The 15,645-nt window shown below is 41.4% G+C and overlaps 2 protein-coding genes across 4 annotated transcripts in view; one reads left to right on the forward strand and one right to left on the reverse strand.

Annotated features, from left to right (window-relative positions):
* The window catches only part of adam22 (ADAM metallopeptidase domain 22), a 68,648-nt gene extending 59,165 nt beyond the window's left edge, over window positions 1-9,483 (forward strand). The window contains exons 25-32 of one of the 3 annotated variants that reach the window (XM_085176079.1): window positions 211-301; window positions 413-466; window positions 1,496-1,696; window positions 2,048-2,148; window positions 2,385-2,451; window positions 4,718-4,807; window positions 6,463-6,586; window positions 6,809-9,483. In XM_085176079.1, coding sequence (XP_085032205.1) covers window positions 211-301; window positions 413-466; window positions 1,496-1,696; window positions 2,048-2,148; window positions 2,385-2,451; window positions 4,718-4,807; window positions 6,463-6,586; window positions 6,809-6,829 — 749 coding nt within the window. In that variant the 3' untranslated portion in view covers window positions 6,830-9,483. The remainder of the gene's footprint in view (window positions 1-210; window positions 302-412; window positions 467-1,495; window positions 1,697-2,047; window positions 2,149-2,384; window positions 2,452-4,717; window positions 4,808-6,462; window positions 6,587-6,808) is intronic. The other 2 variants (XM_085176077.1, XM_085176078.1) reach the window with 2 other exon arrangements.
* gtpbp10 (GTP-binding protein 10 (putative)) lies at window positions 8,390-14,908 on the reverse strand. The gene is made up of 10 exons (XM_085176087.1): window positions 14,600-14,908; window positions 13,589-13,782; window positions 13,364-13,455; window positions 13,100-13,244; window positions 12,930-13,003; window positions 12,750-12,802; window positions 12,530-12,637; window positions 12,361-12,438; window positions 12,108-12,231; window positions 8,390-11,824 (listed from the first exon to the last, which is right to left on the reverse strand). The coding sequence occupies exons 1-10, from the start codon at window positions 14,630-14,632 to the stop codon at window positions 11,613-11,615; spliced, it is 1,113 nt and encodes a 370-aa protein (XP_085032213.1). The 5' UTR covers window positions 14,633-14,908; the 3' UTR covers window positions 8,390-11,612.
* Window positions 14,909-15,645: the final 737 nt, after the last annotated feature.

A 15,645-nucleotide genomic window follows, 5' to 3' on the forward strand; every position in this document is an offset into this window, starting at 1 on the left:
GTTGGAGGGTGACTGAGGTTTTGGTGTTTTTTTTCTCACGTGTCTTCCTGATGAACTTTTCTTGCTAAATGTTCTGTGTTTTTGTGCTCTGCTGCACTGTTTTGTGGTTTGTGTATCCCCATGTGTCTGCATTGTTCCAGATACAAGAGACACACACATCTCAGTTAATACACATTTGGCTTCCCACTCTACTCTCTTCCTCTGTCTCAGGTATCAACAGCACTAACATCATCATCGGGGCTATTGCGGGCTCTATCCTCTTCCTCGCCCTAATACTGGCTGTAACAGCCTGGTGCTACAAGTGAGTCTACACATAGTTTGTGCATGTCTGTTGATGAGTGATGAGTGGAAATAATAATAAATAAAAGTATGAACTTTCTGGATTGTTATAAGATTGCTGTTTTCTTTACAGGAGCTACAAGCAGAAATGCTACATCGAGTCTGAGGTTCACCGGAGATTCTGCCGGTTTGCACACTTTAACATCTTTTTCTCTGTTATTTAAAGCGTGACTCTAAAGTGCATGACAGAGCTGCAGCTTGTTTGAGTGTGTTATTGTTGTCTCAGTAACCTTTTCTTTTCTTGTTTTGTTTTTTTGCAAAGACCACAAAACCTGTAGTTAATACTCAGTCGTTTCTTTGTGCTCAAATGATCCAAAACCCGGAGCAAGATCTGAAATACAAATCTGCAGCGAGACCGTGAGGAAATCTGAAATATCCTCGCCCTGCATAATAACAAAAATGACCATAAATGTTTTCTAATCTGCTACAAGTAATCGTCTTGCATTTAAATGTCATCTACATGAAGTTATATAATCAAAAGGAAAACTAAATATCAAATGTAAAAATGTGTATTATGAGGGCCGTGAGTCTGTGGTGGGCCCCGATCGTACTGCATGTGGCTCCAGCAGGCGATTTACAATAACAAAGTTTTAAATCAACAGACTTGTAATTCACTTTTTTAGCATAATTTATAACATTTATAAATGGATAAATTTTACTCTTAAGAGCTTGGAAAAGAAGGCAGATTGACTTCTTCAGCTTTGTAAAGATGGGTTTGTGAAGTTGTTTCATCATTTTTACAATTCTAAAACAACTGGCAAGAAATAAACCCCCGCTGGGGTCTGTCTCCTCGATAGAAGAAACCAAACGGCCACTCCACAAACATCCTTCTTCCTTTATATACATTTTATGGACATCCTTCATTTATTTGTATGACCTATTTTCATCGTTGGCAAGAAAAGGTTGTAAGAAAGTGACGAATATCAAAATAGGGAGAAATGTAAATGGGGGCTCTTAGTGCAAGCTTAGTGCAATAACTGAACAGCTAATTACATCATGAAAAATGCAAAGCAGTCACCAGAGTAGAAGAAACCAAAATGTGGCACAGATCATAAATGGACTATAAAAAGCTTTTAATTAAAATATATGCAGGTGACTGTTTCCTGTCATGGTATTCATCTCTGCAGCATCTAAATGAATTCTTCTGTACTTCCAGGCAAATGCCTCCAGGTGACTATGTCACAAAACCTGGGGATGCAGATTCATTTTACAGCGACATGCCTCCGGGTGTAAGCACAAACTCGGGCTGCAGCTCCAAGAAGAGGTCAGCCTGCCTGTCGCACCTGCAGATTTGCACCCCGTCCTTCACTCCCTCCATCCCATCCATTTCTCAGAACCGCTCACTGTTTGCCTTCAGGTGTGCCATCTAACCATCACTCATTCATTTGATGGCAAGTGTGTGCGTGTGCATCACCGGTGTAGATGAGCTCAACATGTTTTTGTGCTTTCATTAGGTGTCTTACCTTTTTCTGGAAATGACCAAAATGCAGAAACTTGTGAGCATTTTGGCAGTTTTGCATCAAGTGCTTTCATCTCATGTCATATTAATCTGTCATGATATGTTTTCATGGCTCATAATGATGACATGGCATCTTCATCTTCCGATTCATTTACGTCAGCCTCATTTTAGCCTCATTTGCAGCAGACTTGCAGCATCTTAGGAAGACGTTACTGAACTTTTCTTTTGTCCGTGCTTCATGTGACCTAGATCTAATGGCCTGTCCCACTCGTGGAGTGAGCGAATTCCAGATGCCAAACACATCACTGACATCTGTGAAAATGGGCGACCAAGAAGCAACTCGTGGCAAGGTAAGTTGTGCTTTTTTTTCGTTTCTCAGGATGAAAGAAAATGAATGTGTCTGTTCCCTGCAGCATAGGGACAGGAAACAGTGAAAGAATCTAACTCACGTTCTGATCTTTAGGCTAAATTCAAACCACAACTAACAAACCAATTGTAGCCCTTCTCATACAGGCCTGCTTTTTCATTATCATCCCATTAAATACTTGTGAATCTAAATGTGCACTTCTGTTTTGTTTGTCTTCAGGAAACTTGAGCGGTAATCGTAAGAAACTGAAAGGAAAGAAGTTCCGTGCTCGCTCGAACTCCACAGAGTAAGTAATATTTGGGAAACTGATTAAGTTGTGATGTCAGTGAAAGCTCTACTTGCAGATAGAGCGACACCGTAGTAAAAAACACTAATGTATCAGGATCTGTTAAAGAATCAAGATGACTTTATATCTATTTTATATGATCTTTATAATTTTCATTCTTTATTTTAGTAAATCTCACAAAAAGACCAAAACCAACAGTTTTTAGGGAAAAGGAGCAAATTTAGATCAGTATTTTCACCTGTGGATTACTGAATAATTATATTTACAACACTGGCAGTCACATTGGGAACCCTTCAGTCTTGGCCAGACAGCCAGACTCTGAGGATGACAGTTTAGGCCAGCAGATGTCTATTCCAAGACCGTGCACCGGTCACTGTTTATGAATGCAGATACGATTTTATAAAGTTAATGAAATCCAAAGCAATATCAAAAGTAGTTTCAAGATTACATTTCTGTGCCGCATTCCCTCCTTTGCTCTCCAAGTCAACTGTTTACTGCCATGTGATGTGACTACCAATGACCCACAGAGTCTGCATGTTCATATGCACATATACAGTCATATGAAAAAGAAGGTTTTGCAGGACTCCCTGCACATCTGTGAAAAACTTTGTCTGTCTCTCACAGCTTTGCCACTGCACACGCTGCAGGCTTGGGATCATTGTCCTGTTGCATGACCCAGGCCAAGCTTTAGCTGTTGGACAGATGACTCAAGAAAGCTTTGGTACAGAAGAGGTCAACCATGCACTCTTCTGTACCAAAGCTTTCTCGAGTCATCTATCTAACAGCTAAAGCTTGGCCTGGATCAAGCTTGGCCTGGCCCAAATCATAACCCCTCCACCACCATGCTTGCCAGTTGGTATGAGGTGTTTGTGCTGATATGCGGTGTTTGGTTTTCTCCAAATAAGGTGCTGTGCATTATGGCCAAACATCTCCACTTTGGTCTTATCTGTCCAAAGGACACAATTCAAGGAATGTTGTTGTTGATAAGATGCAACTCTGCAAACCTGAGCCATTTTGCCAACTTGTTTTTCTTCAAAAACAAGGCTTTGTACTGGTAACTCTTCCAAACTAGCCAAACAAGTTCAGTCTTTTTTCATTTGTGCTGTCATGAACTTTAACATATAACAAGCTAACTGACGCCTGTAGAGTCTGAGATGTAGCTCTTGAGTTTTAAGCAGTTTCTTTGAGAATTACACTGTCTGAGCTCGGGGAGAATTTACTGAGACGTCCGGTCTTGGGAAGGTGGTATTATTTGTGTATTAAAACACACCTGAATGCTTCAGACCATTACTCTGTGTTTGTAGAAATCATAGCATTAGCAGGAAGAGACTTGTGTTTATTGTAACAGCAGTGTGCAGTTTCAGTATTGTGTGGGCAACAATTAATTATTATGACTGTTTTTTATTTGTGGCTTTTCATCTTTGGCCACAGTTAAATGGAGACAGAGAGGGTAGAACACGTACGCTCAGTCAGTTTATTGTTGGTTTTGGTCTTTTTATTAGATTTGTTGACAGTCAACAAATAAATGATAACGTTTGATATTCTTGTCATTAAATAATTTCTGTAAAGAAAATGAAACAATGCTTCTGTTTGTATCAGACAGAAAAATGTAATTGTGTCTCGTTTTGCATTGTTCACATTGATCTGCTCTATCAACGTGAACTCTAAGCTTCTGTTTGGCTTTTGAGGCCGAAGCTTTAAATCTTTTAGACTTTACCCACAGCCTGTGAACAAATAAGATATGTGCATACCTGCCTGTTGACTGTGAATGCACAGTGAGCTGTGTGCATCAGCTGCCTCCCAGCCTCGTATGTCGGTCGGTTTGTGCGTCTGAAGGTCTTGGCATAAGGAGTAGTGTGTAGTGCACATGTTCTCGATATAAGCATGAGACTGCCGGAGTGGCAAAGAAGCTATAGCTGCTTGGAATGATGAGACCAACATGCAACCGAGCCTGTAACACGCGACACAGGTGTTTGTGATTTTCATAGTGCCGTTTTCATCTGAAACCACACACAGGTCTGTCTGCCATCTTCTCACCATTTTTTCCTCAATTGCATCTTGTTCAGAATATCTTTGCTCTGCTCTGCTTTCCTAAAATATTTCCTCTTCCTCTCTCCCTTCCCCCAACCTCACCCCCACCCCCCCACACTCGCTTATTTCTGGAGAAATTTCTGTCCGTTTCTTTTTTCTTCCTTTCTTTTCTCTCTTCTCCCCCTCACCTTGTGTTGTGTCCCTTTAACTTCCCTCCCCCTCAACCCTCCCACAGGTATTTAACCCCTCGCCTCAAAACAGAGTATTATGATGTAACTAAATGGGTAGAAGATGTGAATAGAAACACTCAAGGACCTTACCTTAGGTATTACCTCGGACCACATCCTGTATACCCCACACGCTTGTCTAAAAACTCCCTCACTTTTTGGTTTGATTTGTGGTTTGGAAAGGAAGGCTTAGTGCCAATCTGGTCTTTTTTTTCTTTTCTGGAGACAATTCAAAGCTATATCTCAGAGAATGGCATGTTGCAACTGAGAAAAGGTTGCCACTGTGCATAAATAAGGATGATGAAGAGACATTTTTAAGCTTTACTTTTTTTCTTACCACTCAAGTGCTGAATTTTTAAGTTGCAGACTTTTATTTTCCTGCTTTACTGTATTGATGCAAAAACAAAGATGGCTATTACTGTCTGTGCTAGTGTAAAACTATAATCCAGTCATTTTTATTCCTAATTTCTCCTTATTCCCTTCTTTGCTCTCCTCCCTCCCTCCCAGTCTCTTGTTACCTCTGCATGTTCAATGTTGTTCCGTCAGTAAGTGTTTTGTGTTGTTCGGCCCTCCGCCTCGCTCACAGTGACCTCACGAGCCTTCGCGTCAGTGTGATGTCACCGCAGAGCCAGATATTTCGGGTGCCGCTCTGACATCATCATTGCGCTGTTGTGGCAAAAGCTCGCTAAAAAACCCCAAACATCAGTAAACGGCAAACCAACACTGGAATCTATAGACCTTCACTGTCCAGGCGCACATTTCTAACCCTCTCCCTCTTCTAACCTAGAGTAGAAACAGGCCCAAAAAATGAAGAGACATGGAGCAGCAGGTTGCAGAACTTTTAACTGCAAACTGAATATTGAATCCTCTGTAAAAAAAGACTTAGAAAAGGAAATAGACCAACAGTAAGCTACAGAATGAATATGAAGCTGATCAGATGCCACTGTTTTACAGAAGAGACACGTTAAAGGTTTAAACACTTTAAAGTTCCTTCATGTGAGGAGAAAAAAATAACTTCTGCAACCTGCCGTCAAATTGCTCTGGTCTTTCCATCATTTTGGCCGACCCAGGACCATTCAGTCACCACGGTGCAGTGATGTATAGAAGCCGCTGCACACGCTGCAGGCTTTCTGCTGCTGTTTCACTGGACTGGACCTCTTCCTCTGACTCTTGGTCTTTTGTTTTTTTTACCCAGCTCCGGTCTGGCCCGCTGTCCCAGTCGCCTTTTCATGCTCCCACAGATTGAGCTATCCCATCAAGACAACACACCAGCTAAGCTTAGAGCAGAAGTTACCTTTAGCAGCATGCTTTGTCCACAGTGGCTAAAGTTATTGTTCTGCAGCTTCTAGCTGAGAGTGTGTTGGGGCTTGCCGAAAATGCTGTGAGACGGTGAAGCATGAAGGAAACTATGACTGTGCCCACACTGCAGCCGGGAACTGTTTACTGCTGTGTAAATAAATACATATCATGCACAGGGTTTGCTCTTAAAAGCTAAACATTTTTTGTAGTGATTATTTTATAATTTTGTCTCTTTGCTTTCTGGTGAGCAGCTTCTAGGAGCAAACTCTCTATTTAGGAAGGTGAAAACTGAATAGGTGGAGCAGCTGAAGGAGGATGTTGCCCAAAGTCACAGATCTAACCTGATTTATGTATCTGTGTCTTTGGACATCTTAGTCCTACCCTAACTAAAAAAACAAGGGGGCAATAGTTTTATGATCACGTCACATCACGATCACTTTATTTCTTTTCTCAGGACGCTATCGCCTGCCAAGTCTCCCACCTCCTCCACAGGATCTATTGCATCCAGCAGGAGGTACCCATACCCTATGCCTCCTCTCCCCGATGACCAGAGGAAAGCCAACAGGCAGAGTGCCAGGGTAAGTATCAATGAGAAACACAATACAGGGATTTATGCATTTAATGGTGGTTGTGTGTGCAAATGAAGCTACTGAAGCACGTTATAATGACATAAGGTTTAAGGAAAACAGCAGAACTGTAAGTCCAGCCTGAACTCTGTGGAAAAAGGAAGTGATGTGACCGACCAGCAGTAAACTTTGGGAGATGCTAAAAGGCTTCTCTTTCTTCTCTTCTATTTCCAGTTGTGGGAGACCTCAATATAACAGCTGTCTTGCCCTCTCTGCACAAGACTATAAAGAACTACACATCTCTCCTTTTCTATGAATGAACAAACACAAAAACGATACAAAATTGACTCTAAGCGACTAAAGAGGAAAAAGAGAGAGAGCCCCACCCACCCACTGGACAGGAAACAGGCAGAGTTTGAGTTTGAGTTAATGTGACCAAGCATCTGCGAGGCCGTATTGCCAAACAGCCTCATTCAGTGGATCTCTACGTGACGATGTGAAGTCCCGGCAGAGACACCAGCTCCACATCCTCTCCAGACCAGCTGGAGCTCAGACTGAGCTGTTCCTGCTGTCTGCTCAAAGCTTCACCAACGCGACAGAACCCCACCCAAAACCCCCACACCACCCTTAACCCTCTTTAGCTTGTCTCATGTCGTATTCACTTCAGCATCATCCCATCTGAATTGTACAGGCTCCTCCATGAAAGGAGCTGTGGGAGCCAGGCCATCGCCGGATCTGCGTCGGATCATTTTGACGTGAATTACTGTAGAAACGCCAACACTGTATGCATGAGACGACTGTGTTTATCGGCAACTCCCTCCAACCGAAAAGACGAGACGGACAGCGGTCTGACCCGAAAGGAAAGCATGCAAATGGGGCTGTGATTTTATAACGTCTGTAGGCTTAATGCTTTCTCTCCACTAAAGGTAACTCATATTGTATCACCGCAACATGGACCCCACTCTCGTGTTCCTCCCTTTGGTTTGTGTGTAAATATGTACAGTAAAATACACACAGAGTATGGGTTTTCTTTTGTTTTGAAAGACAAAAAGACAGAGAGAGACTTTTCTTTGTTTCTTGTTGATTTGTAGATAAGTTCAGAGACCCTGCAGTCTGGGTTTCTCCCGCTCTGTGACTGTGACCTCTATAGCCTTCTCCATCCACAGCAGAATGTGTGTTTATTTTTTACCTTAGCTACTATTTTCATGCATCTCTGTGAGACACACACACAGACATCCAGCAATGTTGACTGTGGCACATTAATAAGAGCGTCGCTAAGACCGTTCTCGATCGATATTAATTTAGCTACATTTTTATTAGTTTTACATCCCGTTCCCGAGTGAAACGAACGAACGAGATGTGTTTGGTGTAGTTATAGATGTGCCGCTTGTCACTCACGTAATTTCCTGAAAATTTCACAATGATGGTGACAAGGTGTTTGTGTGTTTGAGATGGCTGCACTCCCATTTTTCCAGTGGCAGCCACTTGAATGTGAGTAATTGAACATCTGGCTGGTGACCCGCCTCAGCCAGCATCTGGAAATTGACTGAAATGCGCATTTTGAATTTAGCTGTGACGACTGAGATATTTAGCCTTGTAAATGATTAACTATGCTGTACAGTGCTTGCTGTTCGAGCTTACGAAGACCCAACAGCATGACAGATCTATATCAGATTATTTCGCCGGTAGGCTCTTTATGAGGTCATAACAGGAAATGAGCATGTCACCGGATGAGTTTTTCCCCCCTATTGCCTTTTCCTGTTGTTTTTAATGGGTCTGTGTACCACAGTTGCTTGTAAAGCTCATGGCAGGTGGTTCGAAGCTAACTGTCGTGCCAGTGTAATTATTTAAGGTGGGTTTTTTTTTTCTGGATGCAAATCCCGCTCACCAACAAGTTCTTTGTACAGTCAGTGCTCTACACTGTGGAGAAACTGTTGTGTCAAGGCCTCATGTTTGTCATTTTACTGTTGTTAGCTTTTGTTCCAGTGTGGGCACTTTTACATTTGTAATTCATGTATGCATTAGGACTGTATAGGTAATATGAGCTTCACAATATTGGACTAATATTGCTACTAGTATCTTTTTTTTTATTAAGTACCTTTGTAATGTTCACCTTTTCCCCCTCAGCATTATGTACAGCAGCTATTTAAACATTAATTAAGTGCATTATTGTAATTACGTGGGTTGATGAGTTTGGAGAGCATTTCGTTTCATCACCTTTGTCCTTTGGGGCCAATAGAAGCCGTTGTTCCTTACGCATGTGCTGATACGATGCTACGTGCTGATGTAAGGTTTGGACACATGTTGCTGTCTGGGCTCATGATTTGCCTTCTACCAGAACTTTCTTTATTTTTGTTCCTCTGGTCTTACTATCGGAGTCCAGCGGCCCAGTGATCTTTCTGGGCTTCCCCAGGCTGGGGAGAGCATCATCTCTGAGCTCCTTAGAAATGTTTCTAACATCATAATACTGTGCAGCAGCGAGACATTTGTCCTGCTGCCTTGGGCAAAACTCTAGAGGATTCGCCATCGAGGACGGCAGTAGTGATTTGGCAGGCAGTAGTGATTTGTGTGATTGTACAGGTGTTACTCCAAACATATCTGCTGTATCTGCCTCCACACACAGCTGGACTGACCGATCCCTGCAGAGCAGCTGTCTGGCCAGAGACTTGAATGTATTTGTGTACCACCCAGTCTCAGCCATGCGTTCCCGTCACACCAGAATCATCAGCACTCTGCTCCAGGAACCCTAAAGAGCCCCATATGTACTAATTCAGACACTGCAGTTGTCTTTTTTTATTTTTTAATTTGCCTGTATGCTGTACAGACTGATGATGCAAAAATCCCCATATTTTTTCCTCTTTATCATTCAGTATTGTAATATATTTAATATAAAATAAAACTTTCATCAACACCTCTGTCTGTGCAGACTTTTCTATTATCTTCTGATTTCCCAGGATGGTTTGATAACCAGTTAATAAAACCTGATTCAGGGTTACATGACAGTTTAATTCTCAGTGTTATCAAAACATTTAAGTCACTCTGCACAATACTCCTCGGCCTCTTAGCATTTTATATACTGTAGTATGCTTTACATCTCTACCCTGTGTTGAGGTACAGATTGGTGTAACCCGAAAATCAGACTGTAAGAGCATCAGAGTCTGTAGGTTTAAAAGAAAAGGGAAAGGAAGAGAAGAGAAGAAAAATTAGCCTTCCTTCTTGCAGTGGAGTGACTCTACTGGTTGCAAATTATAGACCATATATTTACTCTCTCACTCACACATGTCTGGTTTGCTATCCTCGTGGGGACATCCCGTTGACATAATGCATTCCCTAGCCGCTTACCCTAACCATCAAAAATGAATGCCTAACCCTGACCCTTACCCTAAACCTAACCACAACCTAATTGTAACCCTGACACTAAAACCACATTTTGAGTGTGAAAATTGCTTTCAACCCTGAGGGGACCTGGTTTTTGATCCCCACGGTGCAGAAAGTCCCCACCAGTATAGTAAATGTCAGATTTTGGTCCCCACCAGGATAGTACGAACACACACACACTGTCATATCTTAGTGTGGACATCTAATTGACATAATGAAAATATCCAGTGAGTGGCAGTTCTCTGGGCTTAAATGTCTTTGTCAGCAGTCAGAGCACACCAAACCAAGGTATGCAGAAGAGCATCTCTGTATGAACAACACATCAAACCTTGAAGCAGATGGGTTACAGTAGCAGAAGACCGCATGAAGTGCCACTGCTGTCAGCTAAGAAAAAGAGCTTACTAGAATTCAACAAGAGAAGATTAAAAAATGCCTGCTCGATTTCTACTGTGACATTCAGACAGTACGATCAATTTGGCATAAACTGCATGAAAGCATAGACCCGCTCAGTGTTCTTGGGCAACCCCCAAGCACTGTTCAAACCCCATGGTCCATCTGGGTATTTGTGTTAGCAGATCTCAATAAGGTTGATCCCCTTTGAGATGTGGTGGAACAGGAGATTCACATCATGGATGTGCAGCCAACAAATCTGCAGCAGTTGTCATGTCAATATGTAGCAAAATCTGATGACTGTTTCCAGCATCTTGTTGAATCTGCCATGAAGAATTAAAGCAGTACTGAAAGCTACTAATAATTAAAAAGGGGGTCAAACCTGATATTAACACGGTGTACCTAATATGACTGATCAAAAAACAGTCAGGAGATCCAGTTCAGTCACTCAAATTAGCGGAAATGAGGCCAAGTGGAAAGCAATGGGTTACCTGTGTCAGTACACCTGCCAAGCAAAGCAACCAAACTCTTACCTTTAGGTCTTATCAGCATTGAAACTGTTTAGTTATAGCAAAGATTCACCCCCACTGGAATTGCTTTGAAGGGGGAAACAATGAGGACAAAACCCATTTTTGCATCAGGATGTATTACTGCTGTTGAGCATTTTAACATGGGAGTCTGTGACGACTGACTCACTGCTGGAGCCAGCCTCAATTGGTCATTACTGAGGTTCCTGCTTGGTTGCAAATTAAATCAGACTCTATATAAGCCTACAGCAAACAAACTATCTCAGTTAACATGTTCCTAATAAGTTTATGGCCTAAATTGCTGGTTTCAAGTTTTCTGCAACACTGCATGTTCTTTGAATTGCAGATTATGCCCCCATTTAAAGTGAAACAGACGATGCAGCTGAGTATGCACAAAACATAAATCGATAATAATAAAAACATTTTAAATCGTAGTGAGAAACTGGATGAAACTGAATATATTGTATTTATCATTTAATGTAGTCATCTTGACTATAATCCTTTTATGCACCAGCCTGTGAATTTCTATGATATTCACAAAGTTTTATCAGTCTTATACAACACATCACTTTTAAATAAATAAAGATGGAGTTTGCATCAGTCAGTGAGAATTTGATCATCTCCAAGCAGAGACCTCCATCACTTCTATCAATTGAAGTGGTTTTGCTCTCCCAGGAGCTTCGTGGTAGAGGATGTTTATCTGCAAAGTCCTGCGTGATGACACTTGATGTCGTCTGCGTTACTCACGCACGTCCTTGTGACTGCTTCCTCAGTGCTTGCAGCTTTTCTCGATGAGTGGCTTTAACTTCTAAGGCTGCGTCTTCATCGAGGGACTGTCGAATGCAGCTCTTAAGGTGGCTGATGCCAAACCCGGTGATTGCAGAAATGGGAACCACGTGTCTGAAGGTCAAATAGTTCTGTGGTATCATATCTTCAAGGAGCAGATCAGAGAGCTCTGTCAGGGAAAAGAAAAGGAACAGAAATACTCTTAAAACTAATTTTTCCTCCCAACAAACTGCAAAAACATGCTCACATAAAGGAAGTTCAGATGCACGAAAACAAAAAAGTCATCATGCCGCTTGTGTCGATATCTGACAGAGTAAGCGGCATGGCTCAGACAGAGCCAGAGAAATGTTTGGAACAGACTAGGACGCCTGTGAACCCTGGAAGTAGTAATTTGTCTTCAGTCTTTTCTCCTAAATGACTTTTCTACTCATTAGTGCTAATTCTAGTCGAACCTTCTGGGTTTCGTAGTTGCTCCTTCAGCTCTGCTAGCTTGTCCTCAGCATCAGGCAGGTCCATCTTATTCACCACCAGTAATGCAGGCTTTGACAACAGCTCCTCTTTATACAACTCCAATTCCTTTAGGCAGCAGTCAGAAAGCAGAGGAGAACGAGGGACAAAAAATAAATAAAAGGAGAGAAGATTGAGTCAGGAGATCAGAGTGAATATCTAAAAACTAGTCATCAGCCTTTGCAGCTTCAGGCTCACCTTGGTTAGAAGCTGCACAGCTTCGAAGGCTGACCTAAACGGTGTTTTACTTGCCAGCTGAAAACCACAAACATCGACCTGCATTCAGACAAAATGCAAAATTGTCATCAGAAGCAATTTTCACCTGGTTACACTGAAAGCAAAAACATAGTTTGTGTTAGTTACGCACCACAAATAACAGCTGCTTGGTCCTCTCCACGTGTTTCAGAAATTTGTGGCCCATGCCTTTGTTCATGTGAGCCCCCTCAATCAAGCCAGGGAGATCAGCAACAGAAATCTACACCGGCCCCCCCAAAAAAGAGCAAACAATCAAGTAAGCCAAGTAAAAAGAAAAAAGAAATGATTTCGCAGACAGTTACAGCACAAGGCAACACGTGGAATTCTCGTACCTGCTTATAATCGTCATATATCAGTTTGCCAATCTCTGGTTTCAAGGTTGTGACTGCGAAACGGCAGAAAAATATTAAAGTTTAATGAAACACAGAATTATTTCTTCTTTCAAAGCATATTTTGAGAATTTAAAAAAAGACACGTTTTCTTTTTCTATATGCGTGTGGTTATCTTCTCACAAGCATAGCTGGCAATCTGAGGTGTGGCGTTAGACAAGGCTGTCAGCAGAGAGGACTTTCCTGCATTCGGGAACCTGGTGGTGATTTAACAGAACAAAATCAGATGTTCCCCTTTGCTAATCTGAACCTCAGCATTCAGTTAGTGTGGTTTGTTCCCCTTTTATTCTCACCCCACAAGGCCCATGTCTGCTATAAGCTTGAGGTCCAGTCTGATGTGTTTAGCTTCGCCTTTACTGGGCTGAAACGCAGAGTACAGCGAGCCTCCTGATCCTCCTTTTGTCACCATCACACGATCGCCCTCCACATTCAAGTCACCTTGTAAGAAGAATGGTAGAGGAAATAAGAAGCTTCACTGCAAAAATCAGGTAGCTACTGTTCTTTTTCTGTTAGAAAAAACAAGATTCACATGACTGACTGTGAAAGATTTGACGTACCGAGTGTTCTGCCCTCATCAGTGGTGACGGTGATACCGACAGGAGCAAGGATCTCCTTGTCTGCCCCTCTTTCTCCTTTCAGAGCTCGAACGCTGTTGATAAAAGAGATCCAAACAGCTCTCACCATCTCGTGCTTACAGGACTATTTCAAAACCTCTATGAAGGTCTGAAAAATATACATTTTTTAATGATCGACAGAATTTAAAATAAAATTTGTATTTCTACCCGCTGTTGGCTCCTGCGTCCGCTACAAAACGTTTTTGTGGGAATTTGTCCTTTATCCTTTTTAAGGTCATGTTCTTCGTCGCCACCACCCAAACATCTCCCCCTTTCCCTCCTTGTCCTCCAAGGCGGGGTAAACCCATCCCTCCACTGCCTCCACGGACGTACAGCCGCAGATTGTCAACAAAGTTTCCATACTGCAAAGAGTCAAAGACACATCAGACTGGTATTAATAAATTGAAGAACACCAGAGACCCTAACAGGCAATTTCAAGTGATTGAATCTTTCAAAAGTTTTACTGACATCATTTACCAGGGTAAGACCTACATATCTCACAAGAATAATGAAATTTGACCGCAGCTTGAGCATCCTTCCTATTTTCTTCAGTCCACTAAAGCTAAACAGTAACTCATATATATTTTATATATACAAATATGCACCTATGTATATTCTATAGGGACTTTATTGTTGTTTTACTGTTTACTTGATGTACTTTATTTGTATGTAATGTATGTAGTTTATTTTGGTAACATGACGTAGTCTATACAGAAAGCTGTTCTGGGTTAACAAGTGTATTGATCAGTGGAGCATTGGTGAGCAACTAGAGTGCTCAAAAACTCCTCGAGGATGGCACGTTCATATATGTGCAGCCACAAAAAAGGTTAGCCAAGCCTCCCAGCACAATATCAAGAATGTGGATGAGACGGCAGGAAATTGATATTTACTCAAGGAGAGCTGGACAGGGCATCATCTCAACAGCAGGACTGGTGTCTGCCCCTCTGTGTGAGGAGGAGGAGAGCTGGCAGAGCCCTACAAACAATCTCCAGCAGGCTGCTCATGCGCAATAGCTATAGAGATAGTTGGTGTATCATCTAACATACCACATGAGAGACAAACACGATTACTGCTTGGTGTATTTAGCGTTGAGTTAGCTTTCCAGCTAATGTCAAAAACCGTATAATATCCCCCGTTAAATATGTGACATTCACGATACAAATCTTCTATAGTACTCACCTTCCGTAAGCAGATCCTAGTGATGTGAACCATCTTCAGTGGCACTTATTGCCACTCTTAAGAAGTATTTTCGCCAAAGCTAACTGCTAGCATACGTACATGTGTTTGGATCGGGGACAGGAAGTAGTGGTTCTTTTCTCTCCGCTTATTGGATGATGAAGCGGGGAGGCGGGGCTCCCATCCTCACTAACTATGAATCAACTTCACCTCAACCAGGGATGTGTCAAATGGACGTTTCCTTTATCTTAAGAGCAGAGGGAGAATCAGCAGTTTTATAAGTGATTATGCAAGCTGTTAAAAGAAATTTTAAAAAGCCAAATTGTTTGTATATGTTTTTAACAAAAGGATAAAATCTATTCTTCCAACATTATTATTATTATTATTTTTTGCCTTTGCCACATACTGCTTCAGAATGAGCTAGGTCAACAAATACTAGTACAAAAAAACTGGTGAGGAATGACTTATTGATTTGTATGAATTTATTTTTAAGGAGCCTGTTTTATGAGTGCATTTTTTATCTGCTGAGGACATATATAAACTTTTAAAGATTATTTATTAATATGCTATATCCCTATAAAGGTAGTAAAGATGTACTCAATTTTTCACACACTGCTTTCTGCATTTATTTTTTATTTTTTATTAAATAATAACACTGTTTCACGTCTTGGTGTTGATCTGAGGTTGTATTTGCCTAATTTTATGACGTGCTAAGAACCAGATTTTTTTTTAAAAAAATGTCCTGATACATTAAACATTAAGGAATGTAAGAGGGTGTACTTTGTTTTTCAGAATCTTGTGTAATGTCTCTATGTGCTTTGGTCCTAGACAGTTCTCTCTTGAAAAAGAGATCTGAGTCTCACTGAGACAACCTATTTAAATAAAGGTTTAATAGTGATAACAGTAAAAATAATAATATGGTTACAATAATAAAATAAATGTAGTTTTTCATCTAGAGTAACTGAAAAATAGGTGTGTCACAACCTAAAATGCACACAGGCTGTATTGTCCAGAAATCTGGCAACTATGAGCTACAGCACTGAATATTA

This window comes from Neolamprologus multifasciatus, chromosome 11 (assembly GCF_963576455.1).
Source record: "Neolamprologus multifasciatus chromosome 11, fNeoMul1.2, whole genome shotgun sequence".
Taxonomy (NCBI): domain Eukaryota; kingdom Metazoa; phylum Chordata; class Actinopteri; order Cichliformes; family Cichlidae; genus Neolamprologus; species Neolamprologus multifasciatus.